This window comes from Dipodomys spectabilis, unplaced genomic scaffold (genome assembly GCF_019054845.1).
Source record: "Dipodomys spectabilis isolate Male_0828 unplaced genomic scaffold, ASM1905484v1 ptg000076l, whole genome shotgun sequence".
Taxonomy (NCBI): Eukaryota; Metazoa; Chordata; class Mammalia; order Rodentia; family Heteromyidae; genus Dipodomys; species Dipodomys spectabilis.
In genome coordinates this window covers 198,145-214,018 of record NW_024870753.1, presented here as the reverse complement: position 1 = coordinate 214,018, position 15,874 = coordinate 198,145, and the positions used below count along the sequence as shown (strand labels likewise).

Here is a 15,874-nt window from a genome sequence, read left to right as displayed (position 1 = left end):
AAGGAATATTCTGAGAAAGAATGAATATCATAATTCAAAAAGCATTTAATACCTTATCAAGCTGAGAGTTTTGTTTGGGTGCATTTTTAGTAATTCTGATCCTCTTTGCTACCTCTGGTTTGGTCAAAATTTCATCTTTGTTTGCATTTGCTAAAGCCAATATAATAAACAAAGTATGGTGGGGGTGATCCATTGAAATCCTAGAGATAAGCTGTAGAAAGTTAAGAATTATTAGTTTCATACAAAATTTCTAATTAGAAATGTACATTTAAATTTTTTTTGCTTTAAATAAAAATGCAAGTTATTGTCTATATTCTGCAGTGGGTAGATTTTGTGTGTGTATATCTATGAGATAGCAAGCAAGCAAAATATATCAGAAATAAACTGAAAGCTGGCACCGGTGGCTCATGCCTGTAATCCTAGCTACTCAAGAAGCTGAGATCTGAGGGTCATGGTTGAAAGCCAGCCTGGGCAGGAAAGTCTGTGAGACTCTTATCTTCAGTAAACCACTCAGAAAACTGGCTCAAGTTGCAGAGTGCTAGCCTTGAGCTGAAGAGCTGAGAGAGCGCCAAGGCATAGAGTTCAAGCCCCACCACCGACAAAAAAAAAGAAAGAAGACTGAGAAATATGTGTCATGAGAAAGAATAAAACTTTCTATTTCCCATTTCTTCTACATTTCCTTTTCCCAGAGAGGAAGAATAAAATGTACGTTATTATTGTATAAGAGAACGGTCATTACTATACTTTGATCTTCAAGTTACTTACATTATTGAGGACTTCATGAAATCCTTGTCCTCCTGTCATTTTGGTTCCCATTCTAGCAGCCAGTTGGTACATAAGAGGCAAAAATTTGTATGAAGAAATCTTCATTCCATCTCTCTGCCATAAAAATAAGAAATGTACATTTCAAATATTCTCACACCTAAGCAAATAGATTAGTCTAAAATAAAGTTCTTCTACTAACTCAACTTAGTAGTTGTTAACAAAACATCACTAACTACCTCTCAATTTTTCTAATAGGTATCCTAGACTGGTAACTAAAAAGGCTTGATCTAAATGTAACTGGATTTAGTACTAGGATACCTGGCATTCCCTCATCCCAGTGGCTCCAAGGATAGTGGGAGTCTGAATCTTATTGTGATCTTGAGTTGAGAATTTAGTGAACAATAAAATGAAGTACTCTTTTTTACATGCCAAAAGTTTAGTGTGCACTCTAGGAAAACTATTGGTTGTATCTATTATGAGGCTTTTTTCCCCCCATCTAGGAGTTTTACCTTCAAACTAGCAAAACACGTTGTCATTAAAATTAAGATTTTTAAATACAAGCTTCGTATTTTCCTTAAAGTATCCTTTTGTATAATGATAAAAGTAATTCATTGATCACATCATCTTAGTCTGCTTTCCAATTTCACCAATCTATTATCTCATTCTAGGTACTCCTTGTGGTAATGGGGACAATGCCAACATAATTTTTTTTTTTTTTTGCCAGTCGTGTGGTCTGAACTCTGGGCCTGGGCACCGTCCCCCAGCTCTTCAGCTCAAGGCTAGTGCTCTACCACTGGAGCCACAGTCCCACTTCCAGCTTTTTCTGCTTATGTGGTGCTGAGGAATCGAATCCAGGGCCTCATGCATGCAATGCAAGCATTCTACTACTGAGCCACCTTCCCAGCCCCCAATATAAATTCTTATGTTCACCCAAACTTGCATCATTTACAGCTTATGTAACTATGTGCAGAGAACTAAACCAGATGTCAGGAAAACAAAGGGGTATGTCAAATTGGACACTGATGGGGGTTATAAGTTTTTTTAAACACAAGCTTAAATGCTGGGCAGTGTAAGACTTGCCTTCATCATGTCATTGACTTCAGAAACACCAGAATTTTCAAGCCAGAGGGAGCAAAGTCGAAAAACCCACATATCATGTTCTTCTCCACTTAACAAGCAGTTGATGTAATTTTCAACTGCCTTACACAAGAAGCGTTTACGGTCCTCTTTCAGTGCACGGAGTGCACATTCATCCAGCTCCAGCTCTCTCTGAACCTTTACTGTGTATCTTGCATTAGATAAAGTAAAACACAAAATCATACATATAATAAACCATCTAGCTCAGGAGAAAAATCAAAATAATAAGAATCATAACTTATTTTGTCCTAACTGTGGAATTTACAAACTTAGATAACTATAAATAAAATGGACTCAAGCTATTTAGCTTATTTATGCTAAAACATACAGAAATATGTAGAACAGACTTTAGATTTACACTAAAATATATGACAGATAGACTCAAGGAAATCTTAAATGAAAATTATATTATATCAAAATGGTCTTTTGAATTTAATTTCAATACTATAACTGTGATACTAATCAACACAAGAAAAACAAAAAGAACAAAAACCTGGTATCTATATACTCTCTCATGGGCTTAAAATGAGGGTATGAATTCTTTATTAAAGCACATGCATTGGTATACTGTACACTAATTAGGCTGTGATTAGCCACAATAGGGCCAAGAAAATCAAGTACTCAAACCCAAGCTTATTCTTCAAAATTTAAGTATGATAAAAAGTTTAAGTACCACTTTTTATAGAAACATGTCCATTCAGTTAACTGTCACTTGTAGACAGGCATAGTAGCTCAAGCTTGTAATCTTAGCCATTTGGGAAGCAGATAGATATCAGGGGATTGTGGTTTGAAGCCAACCTGGGGATACAAGCTCATGAGACTCTATCTCAATGAATGCCTGAGCTCAGTGTGGCATGCCGGTCATCTCAAGCTACCGGGGAAGCACAATATTTGTCATAGTGTGTGACTTAGTGACAAGAAGAAGTACAAATAGCAAGACTGCAGTCCAATACATTCCAGCCCCAAAAGTGGCTAGTGGAGAGTCTCAAGTGGTAGAGTACCTGCTTAGCAAAGTGTAAGAGGCCTTGAGTTCAAACCCCAGTACAGCCTCTCCCCCGCAACTCAAAAAAATTGTCACTTGAGGACATCTAATTACCTGTTTGTCTGGATTTTATGTTCTCTAAGTAGGCCCACTTCTTCTTTGGCCCTTCTCAAGAGAGCTTGCTTGTTTTCAAATTCTGATGAGTTCATATAGTTTTCAATTCTCTGGTACTGAGTATCAGAGAATCGTGCTAATGACAGAAATGCCTTCATTTTTCCATTTCTAAGTTCACTGCTTTCTCCATCATAACTTCCAGCAACTTCCACTGCCTTTAAAAACACATAATTCACTTAAATTCTACTTAAAAATACTAAATACATTTAAAGAATCATTAAAATAGCCGGGTTCCAGTGGCTCCTGACTGTAATCTAGCTATTCAGGAGGCTGAGATCTGAGGATCACAGTTCAAAGCCAGCCCGGGCAGGAGAGACCATGAGACTCCTATCTCCAATAAACCACTAGAAAACCGGAAGTGGCACTGTAGCTCAAGTGGTAGAGCGCTTGCCTTGAGCTGAAGAGAGCAGGGACAGCGCCCAAGCCCAGAGTTCAAGCCCCATGACTGACAAAAAAAAAAAGAATCATTAAAATCAAGTTAATCCTACACTAAAGTTTAACTTACCACAATAGTTAAAGAAACTTTGACAGTGAAGTACCCATAACCCATAAGTCGGTCATGGGGCCTGAGCTCTGGGCCTGGGCGCTGTCTCCCAGCTCTTCAGCTTCAGGCTAGCGCCCTACCACTTGAGCCACAGCGCCACTTCCGGCTTTATTCTGTTTATGTGGTGCTGAGGAATCAAACCTGGGGCCTCATGCATGCAAGGCAAGCACTCTACCACTGAGCCAACTTCCCAGCCCAACAGCTGATTTTTTTTTTTTTTTTTTTGTCGGTCGTGGGGCTTGAACTCTGGGCCTGGGCGCTGTCCCTCAGCTCTTCAGCTCAAGGCGAGTGCTCTACCACTTGAGCTACAGCGCCACTTCCGGTTTTCTGGTGGTTTATTGGAGATAAGAGACTCACGGTCTCTCCTGCCCGGGCTGGCTTTGAACCGCGATCCTCAGATCTCAGCCTCCTGAGTAGCTAGGATTACAGGCGTGAGCCACCAGCGCCCAGCTAACAGCTGATATTTTTAAAACAACATGCAAATATAAAGAGCTCTTTAAAGATAATTACATCTTGCTTTTCCTGTTCTTTTATTTATTGTAGTAACTATCTCCAGAGTTAGTTACTCTAAAGAAACAAGGGGTGAGACAGCAAGGTCAGAGGAAACTGGCAGTATTTAAGTCCTAGTTTGAACTTGAAGTGGGCTGGACTGCACATAAAGAGCAAAGAATGACTTGAATATTCTTTAATTAGATTTTTGTGGATGAATACAAGGAGAGATGATCAGAAATAACCATGAAAAAGTATCCGGGGGTGGAAATAGGAAGGGGAAGATGTATGTCTCTCCCTTTGTAACATTCTAGTCTGCCCTGAAGGTCATACAGAGCTCCAACAGTAACATAAAGATGAATGAAACCATCTTCACTTGCTTCTGAAATACCTTTTCTCTTGGTACAAGGACCATGTGCATTCATGCTACACAAAGATCTGAAGAGATGCTCCAAAAGTTAGCTTACCTTTTCCAGATAGGTCTGCATGATTGCTGCAGGATTTTCTAAGCAAGTTTCTGCTAACCAATTGCCACAAACTCTCAGACATTCTGTGTATAGAAGTTTTAGGTTGGGATTATTCTGTATTAAAAAAAAAAAACCCTTAAAGTGTAATTCATTATCATCACTATGCCAAAAGGACATAAATATAAAATCAGGACTATTGTGGGGAAGAGGAAGTAAGAGGAGGGGAAAGGGGGAGAAGGTCACGTGTTTGCGTGCGTGCGTGCGTGCGTGCGTGCGTGCGTGTGTGTGTGTGTGTGAATATAGTCGAGGTGTTTTTTATCCATGTATGAAAATATCACTGTAAAAGAGGGAAGAAGACTATAAAAAAGGGGCAAACACGGTCAAAGTGCTTGGTATGTGTGCATGGAAACATCACAATGAAACTTATAAAACATAAAATTAATATATAATAATCAAAGAAGTTAAAAATATTTTTCTTCACCTTTTAATCATATAACTACTTTATGAAATAATCATCCTGTACTTTTATTGTTATTACTCTTGAAACAACTCCCATTTATTGAGTGTTTATATGGGCCACGCTTTATGTATACTAATTCACTACATTCTCACAGAAATCCTATGAACTAAGAACTAATATTAGCCCTAATTTTAAGATGAGAAAGCTGAGAATCAAAGCTAGACCAGGCAGAAAAGTCTATGAGACTCTGATTAACCACCAAAAAGTTCGAAGTGGTAAAGCAATAACCTTGAGCAAAAGAGCTCAGGGACAGCAAGCACCCAGGCTCGGAGTTCAAGGCCCAGGACTAGCACCATTAAAACAAAAAGTTGAAGGGGAGGGACCAGGGAGATTGACAAGAGAGGTGAGTCTATAATGGGCATGTCAAAATAAAATCCCTTTGTACAACTAAATGATGCTAATAAAAAATGTAAAAAAATATTTTTGAAGCATAATTTTTTTTTAGTAACAGTAAATATTGATTTAGCCAACTTTCAAAAAATAAATAAAACCCAAGAACCTCTGTGCAGGTGGCATCCAACTTCTTGATCATTTGCTTGAGAATGCTCAGAGCAAGACTCTGCTCCTTTTTCGCCCAGAATACTTGTGCTTCCTCTAGCTGCCACTCAGAGACTCCACAAATAGCTGAATTATGCTGCTTAATTTGAAATATTGCCCTTTCAGGGAGCTGAAAGGAGAATCACATATGGGAACAATTACTTTTACTATTATTACTGTTACCATTAAAATAGGAACAACTATCATTCATTGAGAATGAGAACTTGACATTTGTCAGGGGCTATCATAAGTAGCTCTATGTTTATCTTCCAAGCTCCAGCCTACATCCATCTATCTCTCTTTTCATATGTATCTGCATGTGTGGGTGTGAAATCACTGACCTGCATCACCTAATTAGGAATCTTCTCATTTTATAACCAGTAAATGGAGGTTGAAAGAATATACATATTTTGCCCAAGGTTTAAACTCAGATAGTCTAATTCCATTATTGGAAATCTACCAGGCACTGCTGGCTCATGTCTGTAGTCTACTCAGGAGGCTGAGATGTAAGGATTGCAGGTCAGCATCTGAGGATTCTAGCTCAGGCAGGAAACTCTGTGAGACTCTGATTTCTAATAAACTACTCAGAAAAAGCCAGAAGTGGCACTGTGGCTCAAGTGATAGAACACTAGCCTTGGGCAATAGAAGCTTGAGGACAGAGCCCAGACTCTGAGTTCAAGCCCCAGGACTGGCAAAAAAAAAAAAACAACCAAACCCAAAACCAAAAAGCCAATATAGAAATCTTAATTATACGACACAGTAGCAACTTCTATCTCTTAATAACATTTTACTCATGCTTTCTGTTATCTGAGTAATAAAAGTAAAGGGAAATAGGTGAGATAAGAGAATTTTACCTGGGTATTGTTGAAAGTTCGGGCTAGGACAGAGAATTCTACAAGGTGCTTGGTAAGAATGTCCTTAAAACATTCTCTTTGGGAATTCTCCATTTCCTTTTGCACTAGAATCTCCAAAATGACTGTGCGTAAAGCCATAATTGGCTCCTGAAAACTAAAATCGCTGTCCTTGAGAAGCTGGGAATGTTTCTGCCACTTCAGATATACTTCTGAGAGCTGCTGTCTATCTGTGACTGACCTGAAAGTCAAATAATAGAGTTCATGTAAATAAGAGAACTGAAAGAAAAAATTACATATGTTTTGAAACTTAAGCTATAATACAAAGGAACTCTTATACTAATAAGACTAGAACTGGGAAATAATCCTATATATGGATCAAAGTTTAGATAACGATAAAATGCTGTGTGGTCAAAGCTCTAAGTAGTCACAAGAGAGGCTACAAATAACACCCATTTCAAGCTTTCGCATAATGTTGTTTGAAGTCACAAAGCATTCTTCTTGAGTAAGAATTCACCACACCTGGGGCTGGGAAGGTGGCTCAATGGTAGAGCGCTTGCCTTGCATGCATGAGGCCCTGGGTTCGATTCCTCAGCACCACATAAGCAAAAAAGAAAAAAGCCGGAAGTGGCACTGTGGCTCAAGTGGTAGAGTGCTAGCCTTGAGCTGAAGAGCTGAGGGACAGCGCCCAGGCCCAGAGTTCAGGTCCCACGACCGGAGCCAAAAAAAAAAAAAAAAAGAATTCACCACACCTGCCATAAAAAAATGCCTATACCTCTTTCCTGCTTCAATACCCTTTGCAGTAAAGGAAAAAATATATCTGCAAGGAAATGAATGAAACTCATTAATTGGAGATGCTCTTGCATACAGCTGCAGCTGTCAAAGAAATCGCAATTCAGGAAGGAAAAAAATCACATCAGGTAAAGGTCGCACCTGCTAACATTATTTATTAAAGGAGTACATTCATTTATATGAATAGTTTGTTTTCCATATGCATAAACTAAGCAATACTGTCTAATCCCCTGACTACTGTGCTGAGAGAAATGAAAAGATAAAGCAGATACAAGGAAAGTGATGACTAGGACATGAAAGCATTTTCATCTGCTGGATAGAAAAGAACACAGTAACACAAAGCCATAGAAACGGAAGCTTTACTGCCTCCCTGAACCCCAAAACAACAAATTCCAAACATTTTAGCCTCAGCAACCCCTTTTACATTCTTACAAATTACTGAGACCCAATGATCTTTTCAATTTTTAGATTATATTACTGGCATTTATAATCGTATCTTGTAAGACTGAGAAAAATCTAAATGTTAATTTAAAATAATTATCACACCCATTATTGATAACAGAAGAGCTGCACTTTAGACTTACAATGTCCTATCAAGCACTGGTGGCTCATACCTGTAGTTCTAGCTACTCAGGAGTACAAGATCTGAGGATCACAGTTTGAAGCCAGCCTAGTCAAGGAAGTCCATGAGATTACCTCCAAAAATCTACTCAGAAAAATTCAGAGGTAGCACTATGGCTCAAGTGTTAAAGTGCTAATCCTGAGCAAAAGAATCTCAGGGACAGCCCTCAGGCTCTAAGTTCCCCAGGTCCCACACACAAAAAATAAAAGAATTACAAAGTCTCAAAAGCTACTTACCTTGAAAAAAGCTCTCCAATGTTTTCCAACTCTCCGATTGCCTGCAATCTACTAAGTGTGGGGTACAGTGAATACACAGACTCTAGGCTGCCCTTACACAACTCTTCTACTTCTTTTACTCTGATTTAAAAAGAGAGAGAAAAATACACTTTCAAAATTAAGAAGAGGTTTTCACATAAATGAAAGGTTCAAATTGGAAGTTTGAGTTCTCCTTCTAAACTAACAATACTAATACACATAAGCAACAGTGACTACAAATGGCAATGGAAGCACAAGCTTTGAGATGATACAAACCCAGATTTAAATCTATGTGTAATGGTTTAAATCTGCAACTAGTAACTGTCTGCCCTTGAATACACTAAGCCTGAGTTTTTCATATCCATGGTTACTTTCAAGATTTGAGAACACAAATGCCAATAACCTCAGAAAGTGACAGCAAATGTTTCTGTAATAAACACAGGATTTATTAAGCCACTGACTGTTAAAAAAATGCTATATTCGTTTAACCTGTTAGTTGCTCCGTTTTGCATCACCTCATTTGTGCCTGAAATAAGCCTGCACTATTCACCATTCCTCACTCTTTTATAAATAAATGCCATGTAACTACAAGAACAGACAAAATTAAAATTCTCAAGATACTTGTATAAACAGAATGAAGGAGTGGGCTCAGGGTAAAGAACTGACCAATGGTCCCAAAGAAAAATACTCTTGACAAAGAATGAAAAGGAAATATTTAATCACAGCCATCAAATCTTCATACCCTTTATATCTTCTCCTCATTACAAATCCTTATACTGAAATTATTTCTCAAGGGCTGAGAAAAGTGGCCATGACATGAAGTTTAAACATAATTATTAACCTTTTGATAATACCTGGCATATTTAAGACCTTCATAAAATGTGGAGAATTCTCTGTCTTTTAGACACTGGAGAGCATTGTACAACGACTCGTGGTAACTGGTTTCTTCTATTCCTTTGCTGTGTGACAATTCCAAGAATTCAAAGAAAAAGACACATTTTAAAACAGAAAATCCTATGTATAACTCAAAGGACAAAACAGTAAAACTAAAATTATTATTTCTTATTTAAAAACACCACATTTTCAGAAATTTTAGTAAGAAATACAAAGAACTGGGGAGTGGGAGGGGGGTGGGAGATGGGAAGGGGAAACAAAGGAGGAGGCAACAATGCTTGATAAGAAATGTAATCATTATCTTGCCCATGTAATTGTAACCCCTCTATATGGTAGTTTCACAATTAAAAAAAAAAGGAAATACAAAGAACTTTGTGGACCAGAACAACAACTCATCAAAGAGAAAAACTAATTAATGCTATCTTACTTAAACATCTAAGTAAATGCAAACTGTACACAATCTATAAAATATAAGAGCATAGCTCCTGCCATATTCATAGAATGTGATACAAAAAGATGTTTAGATGTAGGATGGCCAGTTTTTAAAAAGTTCCATTTCTTTTTACCTGATAGAATCACAATGGTCCCACTGCATATTCCTCCATGCAGTTTGGTAATAAAGCTCTTGCAGTTCAGCACAGCCCTCTTTATTTTCATGATCTAACCCTTTTAAATAGGTGGAAAGAATATGACAGAGTCCCAAATTCTGCAAGGCCTAAACAGGAATCATTAAAATAAGTATAAATAAAGATCCAAAATGAATTACCAGAGAAGCAAAAAACAGCAAACTTTAATGACAATACTACTTTGAATGTTCCCCAAAAATCCACAGAGCTCTAATATTCGATGAAAAAATGCCTAAAGAGTATTAGCCAGTAACAGAACTGGTAACTAGGACCAACTCTAATGCAAATTATGATGAGAGATAGTATAGGTGAATTCTCATAGGAAGCATAAATATACTACCTGGCACACACTGTGTATACTCAAGAAATTTCTTCAACTGTTGGCTGACAAAATTTAGGATTAAAAATTACCTATAAAGTCAATGACTCGTCTGCTTTCCCTGCAGATCTCTAAGCTTTTAGCTCAATATCTGAAAAAAGATAACTTCCAAGGAACAATGTACACATCCATGCAATTATGACAATGAAACCCCTTTGTATAATTTTTTTTTTAAAGACCTAACAAGTCCTATCTCTCAAGCCTATCTGGCTATATAATAAATACTCCAATGATATACTGAACTACCACGCTAGTGCTGGCTTTACCAAAGCAGGTAAGATGTGTACCTGAATGATTCCGGCCTGGCGGGCTGAGGAGGAAATTGCTGTCTCAAGGTCATATGTTACTAAGGCTTTCCCCCACATTGCTTCATGTTCATAGGTCCGTAGTCTATAAGAAAAGATTGTGTGATATAGCTAAATCCACATGAATCCTTCATAAACAGAATTCCTATACCATTATCTAGAAAAATGCAGTTTATCTAATAAGGATTTACCTTGTAAGGGGCTGCAACATTTTCCCTCCACCACAGCCATACAAACTATCTGGCTCTCCTATACTTCTATAGATTTCTAAGAGAAGATCCTGAAAAAAGAAATGAAACAAAAATGGGAGAGGCAAAAAAATCAGTTCATGAATTTAGCAAACATTAAATTTCATCATTACCAACATACAATTCTTAACTAAATGTTCTTATAAATAACAGTGGGAGGGGGAGGATGAATGAAGGTGAATATGGTGGAAGTACTTTACATGCATGTGCAAAAACAGAACAAGGAAACCTGTTGAAATTTTTTTTTGTCAGTGTGGGACTTGAACTGAACCAGGGCAGTGTCCCTCAGCTCTTCAGCTCAAGGCTAGCACTCTAACACTTGAGCTACAGCACCACTTCCAGTTTTCTGAGTGGTTTATTGGAGATAAGAGTCTCACAGACACAGCCGAGACACAGCCGCGATGGTGGCTCACACCTGTAATCCTAGCTACTCAGGAGGCTGAGATCTGAGGATTGCGGTTCAAAGCCAGCCGGGGCAAGAAAGTCTGTGAGACTCATCTCCAATAAACCACCAGAAAACCGGAAGTGGCGTTGTGGCTCAAGTGGTAGAGTGCTAGCCTTGAGCTGAAGAGCTGAGGGACAATGCCCAGGCCCAGAGTTCAAGCCCCATGACCAAAAAAAGGGGTCTCACAGACTTCACTGCCCGGGCTGGCTTTGAAGCTCTATCCTCAGATCTCAGCCTCTTGAGTAGCTAGGATTACAGGAGTGAGCCATATGGCTTGTAATTCTTTTAAAAGAAGAATGGAGGGGGAGATGGAGTGATGGAGGAAGAAGTTTGATAGAGTATATTGCACACATGTAGGGAAATGATCGAGTGAAACCTGCTTGCTCAAGTCATATACGCTAATAAAAATGTAAGTATAAGTGATATTGAATATACACTAAAGATTTGGATTAAAGACAGAGCAACTTATTGAGACACAAAAATTTTTATAATCTAACTTCAATTTCATAGTCTACCTTAAACATTATTATAGTCTACCTTAAATTTCTAAGTTAAAAAAATTACAGTACTGGATTTAAACTCAGGGCTTCACATTGGGGCTCTTACTCCTTGAACCTTGCTCTCAGCCCTTTTGTTGTTGTTATTTTTGAGATAGGATCTTGCTTTTTGCCCACAGTACTTATATTTATGCTTCCTGTTGTAGATGATAGTCACATACCACCATGGTCAGCTGTTTCAGCTGAGATGGGAACTGGTGAACATTTTTTTGCCCAAACTGGTCTCAAACCAGGATCCTTTCAACTAGCTAGGATAATAAGTGTAAACCATTGCACCCAGCTTATAATTTCATCAATTAGATAAGGCATAAATACCAACCAGGCTTCTATTCTTTGACAGTTACAGAAACAAAACCAAGCTTGTCAAGATGTAAAATTGTATATAGGGAAATGAAGTTTTTAGATGTCTGATTCTTACTGAGCACTGGTGGTTCATGCCTATAATCCTAACTACTCAGGAGGCTAAGATCTAAGGATCTTGGTTCTAAGTCAGTTTGAGTAGGAAAGCCACGATGAGACCCTTATCTCTGATTAACCAGCAAAAAAGCCAGAAGTGGAGCTGTGGCTCAAATGGTAGAGCACTAGCCCTGAGTAGAAAAAGAAAAATAACTCAGGGATAGTCTATAGGCCTGAAATTCAAGCTCCAGGGCCTACATCAAATAAATAAATAAATAAATAAATAAATAAAGGAGACTCCGGCGCTCACGATGGCCGATGAAAAGCCCAAGGAATGAGTCAAGACTGAAAACAACGATCATATTAATATGAAGGTGGCGGGGCAGGATGGTTCTGTGGTACAGTTTAAGATGAAGAGGCATACACCACTTAGTAAACTAATGAAAGCCTATTGTGAACGACAGTTGGAAATGGAGGATGAAGACACAATTGATGTGTTCCAGCAGCAGACAGGAGGTGTCTACTAAAAAAGGGAACCTGCTACTTTCCTCCAGAACTTTGTTCTTATAGACCAAGAATACATTCTTAATTAGAAAACTGCAATTTGGTTCCACCACATCCTGACTACTACAGTATAGTTTTCTCTATTCTTTCATTTTCCCCTTCCCCATTCCTTTATTGTACATAAAGTAACTGGTGTATGTGCACAAGCATATTGCTTTTTTTCTTTTTTCTTTTAAACTAAATGGCCAACGGTGTATTTTGATAGACCTCAAATGGAGATGGGATGGGGAAAAATACTGGTCCTGTGAAAATATCCCCCTTCTCCATTTGTGGCATGCGCATTCAGCTTTTATCTTTATATTTCAGTAAGTTATTTTGCTCTCACTGTTTTAACAAAAAAAAAAAAAAGAAAAAAAAAACAACAAAAATCCTTGCATACCTTGTTTGATTGGAGAATTTTAATGTTTTCATTTATCATTGTAAAACCAAGGACAATTTTATAACTTTTTTGTACGTAGCTGTTACATGCAGGGCAATCTGTCTTTAAGTAGGGGTAAATTACTCTTAAAAAAAAAAAAGTATCCTAGATAGTTTTCCCTTCAAGTCAAGCGTCTTGTTGTTTAAATAAACTTCTTGTTTAAAAATAAATAAATAAATAAAATAGCCTGATTCTTGAAATCTGAAACTGGAAAAATAAACATCATGAGAATTGGTATATGATACTAACTCAAAATTGATTAAGATGTGGTATGAAAGTAAAAGTAGTTTCAATACTCAAATCTTTGTTGTAAATTTACCTATTATTTTATGAATCATGATTAACTGTATTCATAAAATAAAAATGAAAACAGAAAAAGCATTAACAGAAAATAAAAACAGAAGTTGTATTTCACAGAAAACTGATGGGTCATTTATCTGCTCTATGGTATTTTCTCTGGGAGATACTTTCTAAATACAAACCAATACGGTTATGATTCTAAGCACAATAAACATGAAATCACATCTTTAAAGTTGATACCTTCGGTACCTAAGCTAACACAGTGCCAGGTACAGAGAAGATATTCACAAAGAATCAGGCTGGGCACCAGGAGGCTCACGCCTGTAATCCTAGCTATTCAGGAGGCTGAGATTAACACAGGAGGCAGTTTTGCAACAAGCTTCATCTCCAAAATAAGCAGCAAAAACCAGGCTGGAGGCATGGCTCAAGTGGTAAAGTGCCAACTGAGTGAAAAACTCAAGCAGAAGAAAAAAAAAACAATAATAAGAACATACTTTTACACAAGGCATTGCTGACAGTGTAAAATGGTAAAATGCTAAGGAAAGAGAAAAATTAAAGGTTACTACCAAATTTAGCATATGAAGTTTATGAAACACATTAGTAAGTGCTACTTTTTTTTATTCTTTTTTCTTTTTTTGCATGCTGGGCAACAAACCCAGGACTTTGTAATGTTAGGCAAGCCGTCCACCCCTGAGCTATATCCTAAGCAAGCAAGTGCTATTTCAATGGAGCAAGGAAAGAAGTGGGAAGAAGGAAGTGTTAAAGCACTAATTCACAAAGTTTGGCTGTGAAGGGAAGGAAGGAAGAAAGCAACATCTAAATGAGACCAAAGGTTAAAGGAAAACCATTTCATATTCATGAGAATAAAAACGTTTTAAGCAGTGGAGGTTTGAAATGTTCAGAATGAGGTTCAGAGGCGGCCTAGCTTATGCAATAGCCACAGTACTGGGGCCATACCAAGAAATTTATAGATACAGCAATTTGTGTCTTTTGTGACAAACAGTAAACAAGTATGATGAATATCAAGTGCTGTACAGAAGACAGAGAGGGAACTATGGCAGAAGTACAAGGTACCAACCCAGCCTGTGTGATGTGAGATAGCTCATTTCCTTCCACCTTCAGGTAAGAAAACTTGAGGTGAATTGGACAAAATTATAAAACTAAAGGGCACAGTCAGGACTAGAACTCAAGTTTGACTAAGATCAAAACTTCAAACAGTACACTTACATATATGATACTCAATTCTATAAGTAACTTTTAAGATTGGGTAATAAAATCATAACAAAAGAATCCAATGTGGAAGATAAAATATTGTGAAAACAACAAATCCTCTCATATTTACCTGTAAACTTATTCCAGTTTCTTCCTTACTTTTTTCACTCAAACTGGAAATAGTTGTACCTTGGCTTCCTTCTTCAAATGTAAGATTTCTATTTATAATAAGAATAATTCTTTTAACTTAGAAGGTTATGTATACATTTACTATTTACTATGGTAGAAAAAAATGCTGCAAATGAAATAATGTCCACCCTAAACTTCACCTTTAAATCATGCATTAGTACACACTGAAGATTATCATTCAGTAATAAGTTCAAAAATCATGACAGCTAGTGTCCACAATAATAATCCATCACATGAAATAAGTAATAGTGTTTATAATATTTACCTATAAACATATTCCAGATTTTTCTTTACTGTTTTTACTCAAACTAGAAATAGCCATACTATGGTTCCCTTCTTCAAAGTACTACTTCCCTTCCTTACTAACTATATTTCTGATAACTATACAAATTTGTATGATCACTACTTCAAATAAACAGAGACTTGAGGAGAACAGCTGGGATAATGAAATTCACATTATGATTCTATTTTCTTGGTATTTTTCAGCATGATCTAGAACTATATTCATTAGTGTCTAGTGAGAGTTCTAATTCAGGAAAGCAAATTAAACAGTTAGGAATACAAGCGGTTAACACAGAACACAACTTACTTTGCCATAAAAATAAGTCATATTACTTTATAGGATACTACTTTATAGTCAAAAAATAAAATGGATCTTGAATAATTGAAGAATTACTGGTGTATCTAACAGAACTAAAATCAGGGAGTCAATAATCTGAAAATATTTATAATTTATATTAGGTTAGCAACGCTGGCTGTTAAGGGAGAAAATATCTAGGAGCTCGCTATTCAATTTTTGCAATATATAATACTGCTTCTACTTATTTTAAAGCAGAATTACTTATTTCTTTTTTTATTGTGAAAATACTGTACAAAGAGGTTACAATTACATGCGCAAGGTAAGAATTACTTATTTCTTTAAAAAAAGAAATTATAAGTTTTGCTTGGTGCTGATAGTTCATATCTGTAACTATTCAGGCAGCTATTCAGGCAACTGAGTTCTGAAGACCATAATTTGAAGCCAGCCTGGGCGGGAAAGTCCATGAGATTCATCTCCAATTAACCACAAAAGACAGAAGTAGAGCTGAGCTGTAGCTAAAATGGTAGAGTTAGCCTTCAGTAAAAAGCTCAGAGACAGTGCCCAGTTAAAGTCCCAGTACTAATCACACAAACACACACACACACACACACACACACACACACACAC

The 15,874-nt window shown here is 37.2% G+C and overlaps 1 protein-coding gene and 1 pseudogene across 2 annotated transcripts in view; one reads left to right on the top strand and one right to left on the bottom strand.

The window, feature by feature from the left end:
- Atm (ATM serine/threonine kinase) overlaps nucleotides 1-15,874 on the bottom strand; it is a 94,516-nt gene that overhangs the window by 15,045 nt on the left and 63,597 nt on the right. Inside the window, exons 40-52 of one of the 2 annotated variants that reach the window (XM_042682764.1) lie at nucleotides 14,609-14,696; nucleotides 10,530-10,618; nucleotides 10,321-10,423; nucleotides 9,595-9,743; nucleotides 8,989-9,093; nucleotides 8,117-8,236; nucleotides 6,470-6,707; nucleotides 5,578-5,745; nucleotides 4,559-4,672; nucleotides 2,999-3,213; nucleotides 1,846-2,053; nucleotides 766-879; nucleotides 53-211 (exon numbers count right to left, since the gene is read on the bottom strand). In XM_042682764.1, the coding sequence (XP_042538698.1) occupies nucleotides 53-211; nucleotides 766-879; nucleotides 1,846-2,053; nucleotides 2,999-3,213; nucleotides 4,559-4,672; nucleotides 5,578-5,745; nucleotides 6,470-6,707; nucleotides 8,117-8,236; nucleotides 8,989-9,093; nucleotides 9,595-9,743; nucleotides 10,321-10,423; nucleotides 10,530-10,618; nucleotides 14,609-14,696 (1,870 nt within the window). Of the gene's footprint in view, nucleotides 1-52; nucleotides 212-765; nucleotides 880-1,845; nucleotides 2,054-2,998; nucleotides 3,214-4,558; nucleotides 4,673-5,577; nucleotides 5,746-6,469; nucleotides 6,708-8,116; nucleotides 8,237-8,988; nucleotides 9,094-9,594; nucleotides 9,744-10,320; nucleotides 10,424-10,529; nucleotides 10,619-14,608; nucleotides 14,697-15,874 lie in introns of those variants that run through there. The other variant, XR_006147851.1, reaches the window with a different exon arrangement.
- Nucleotides 12,296-12,722, top strand: LOC122110262 (annotated as a pseudogene).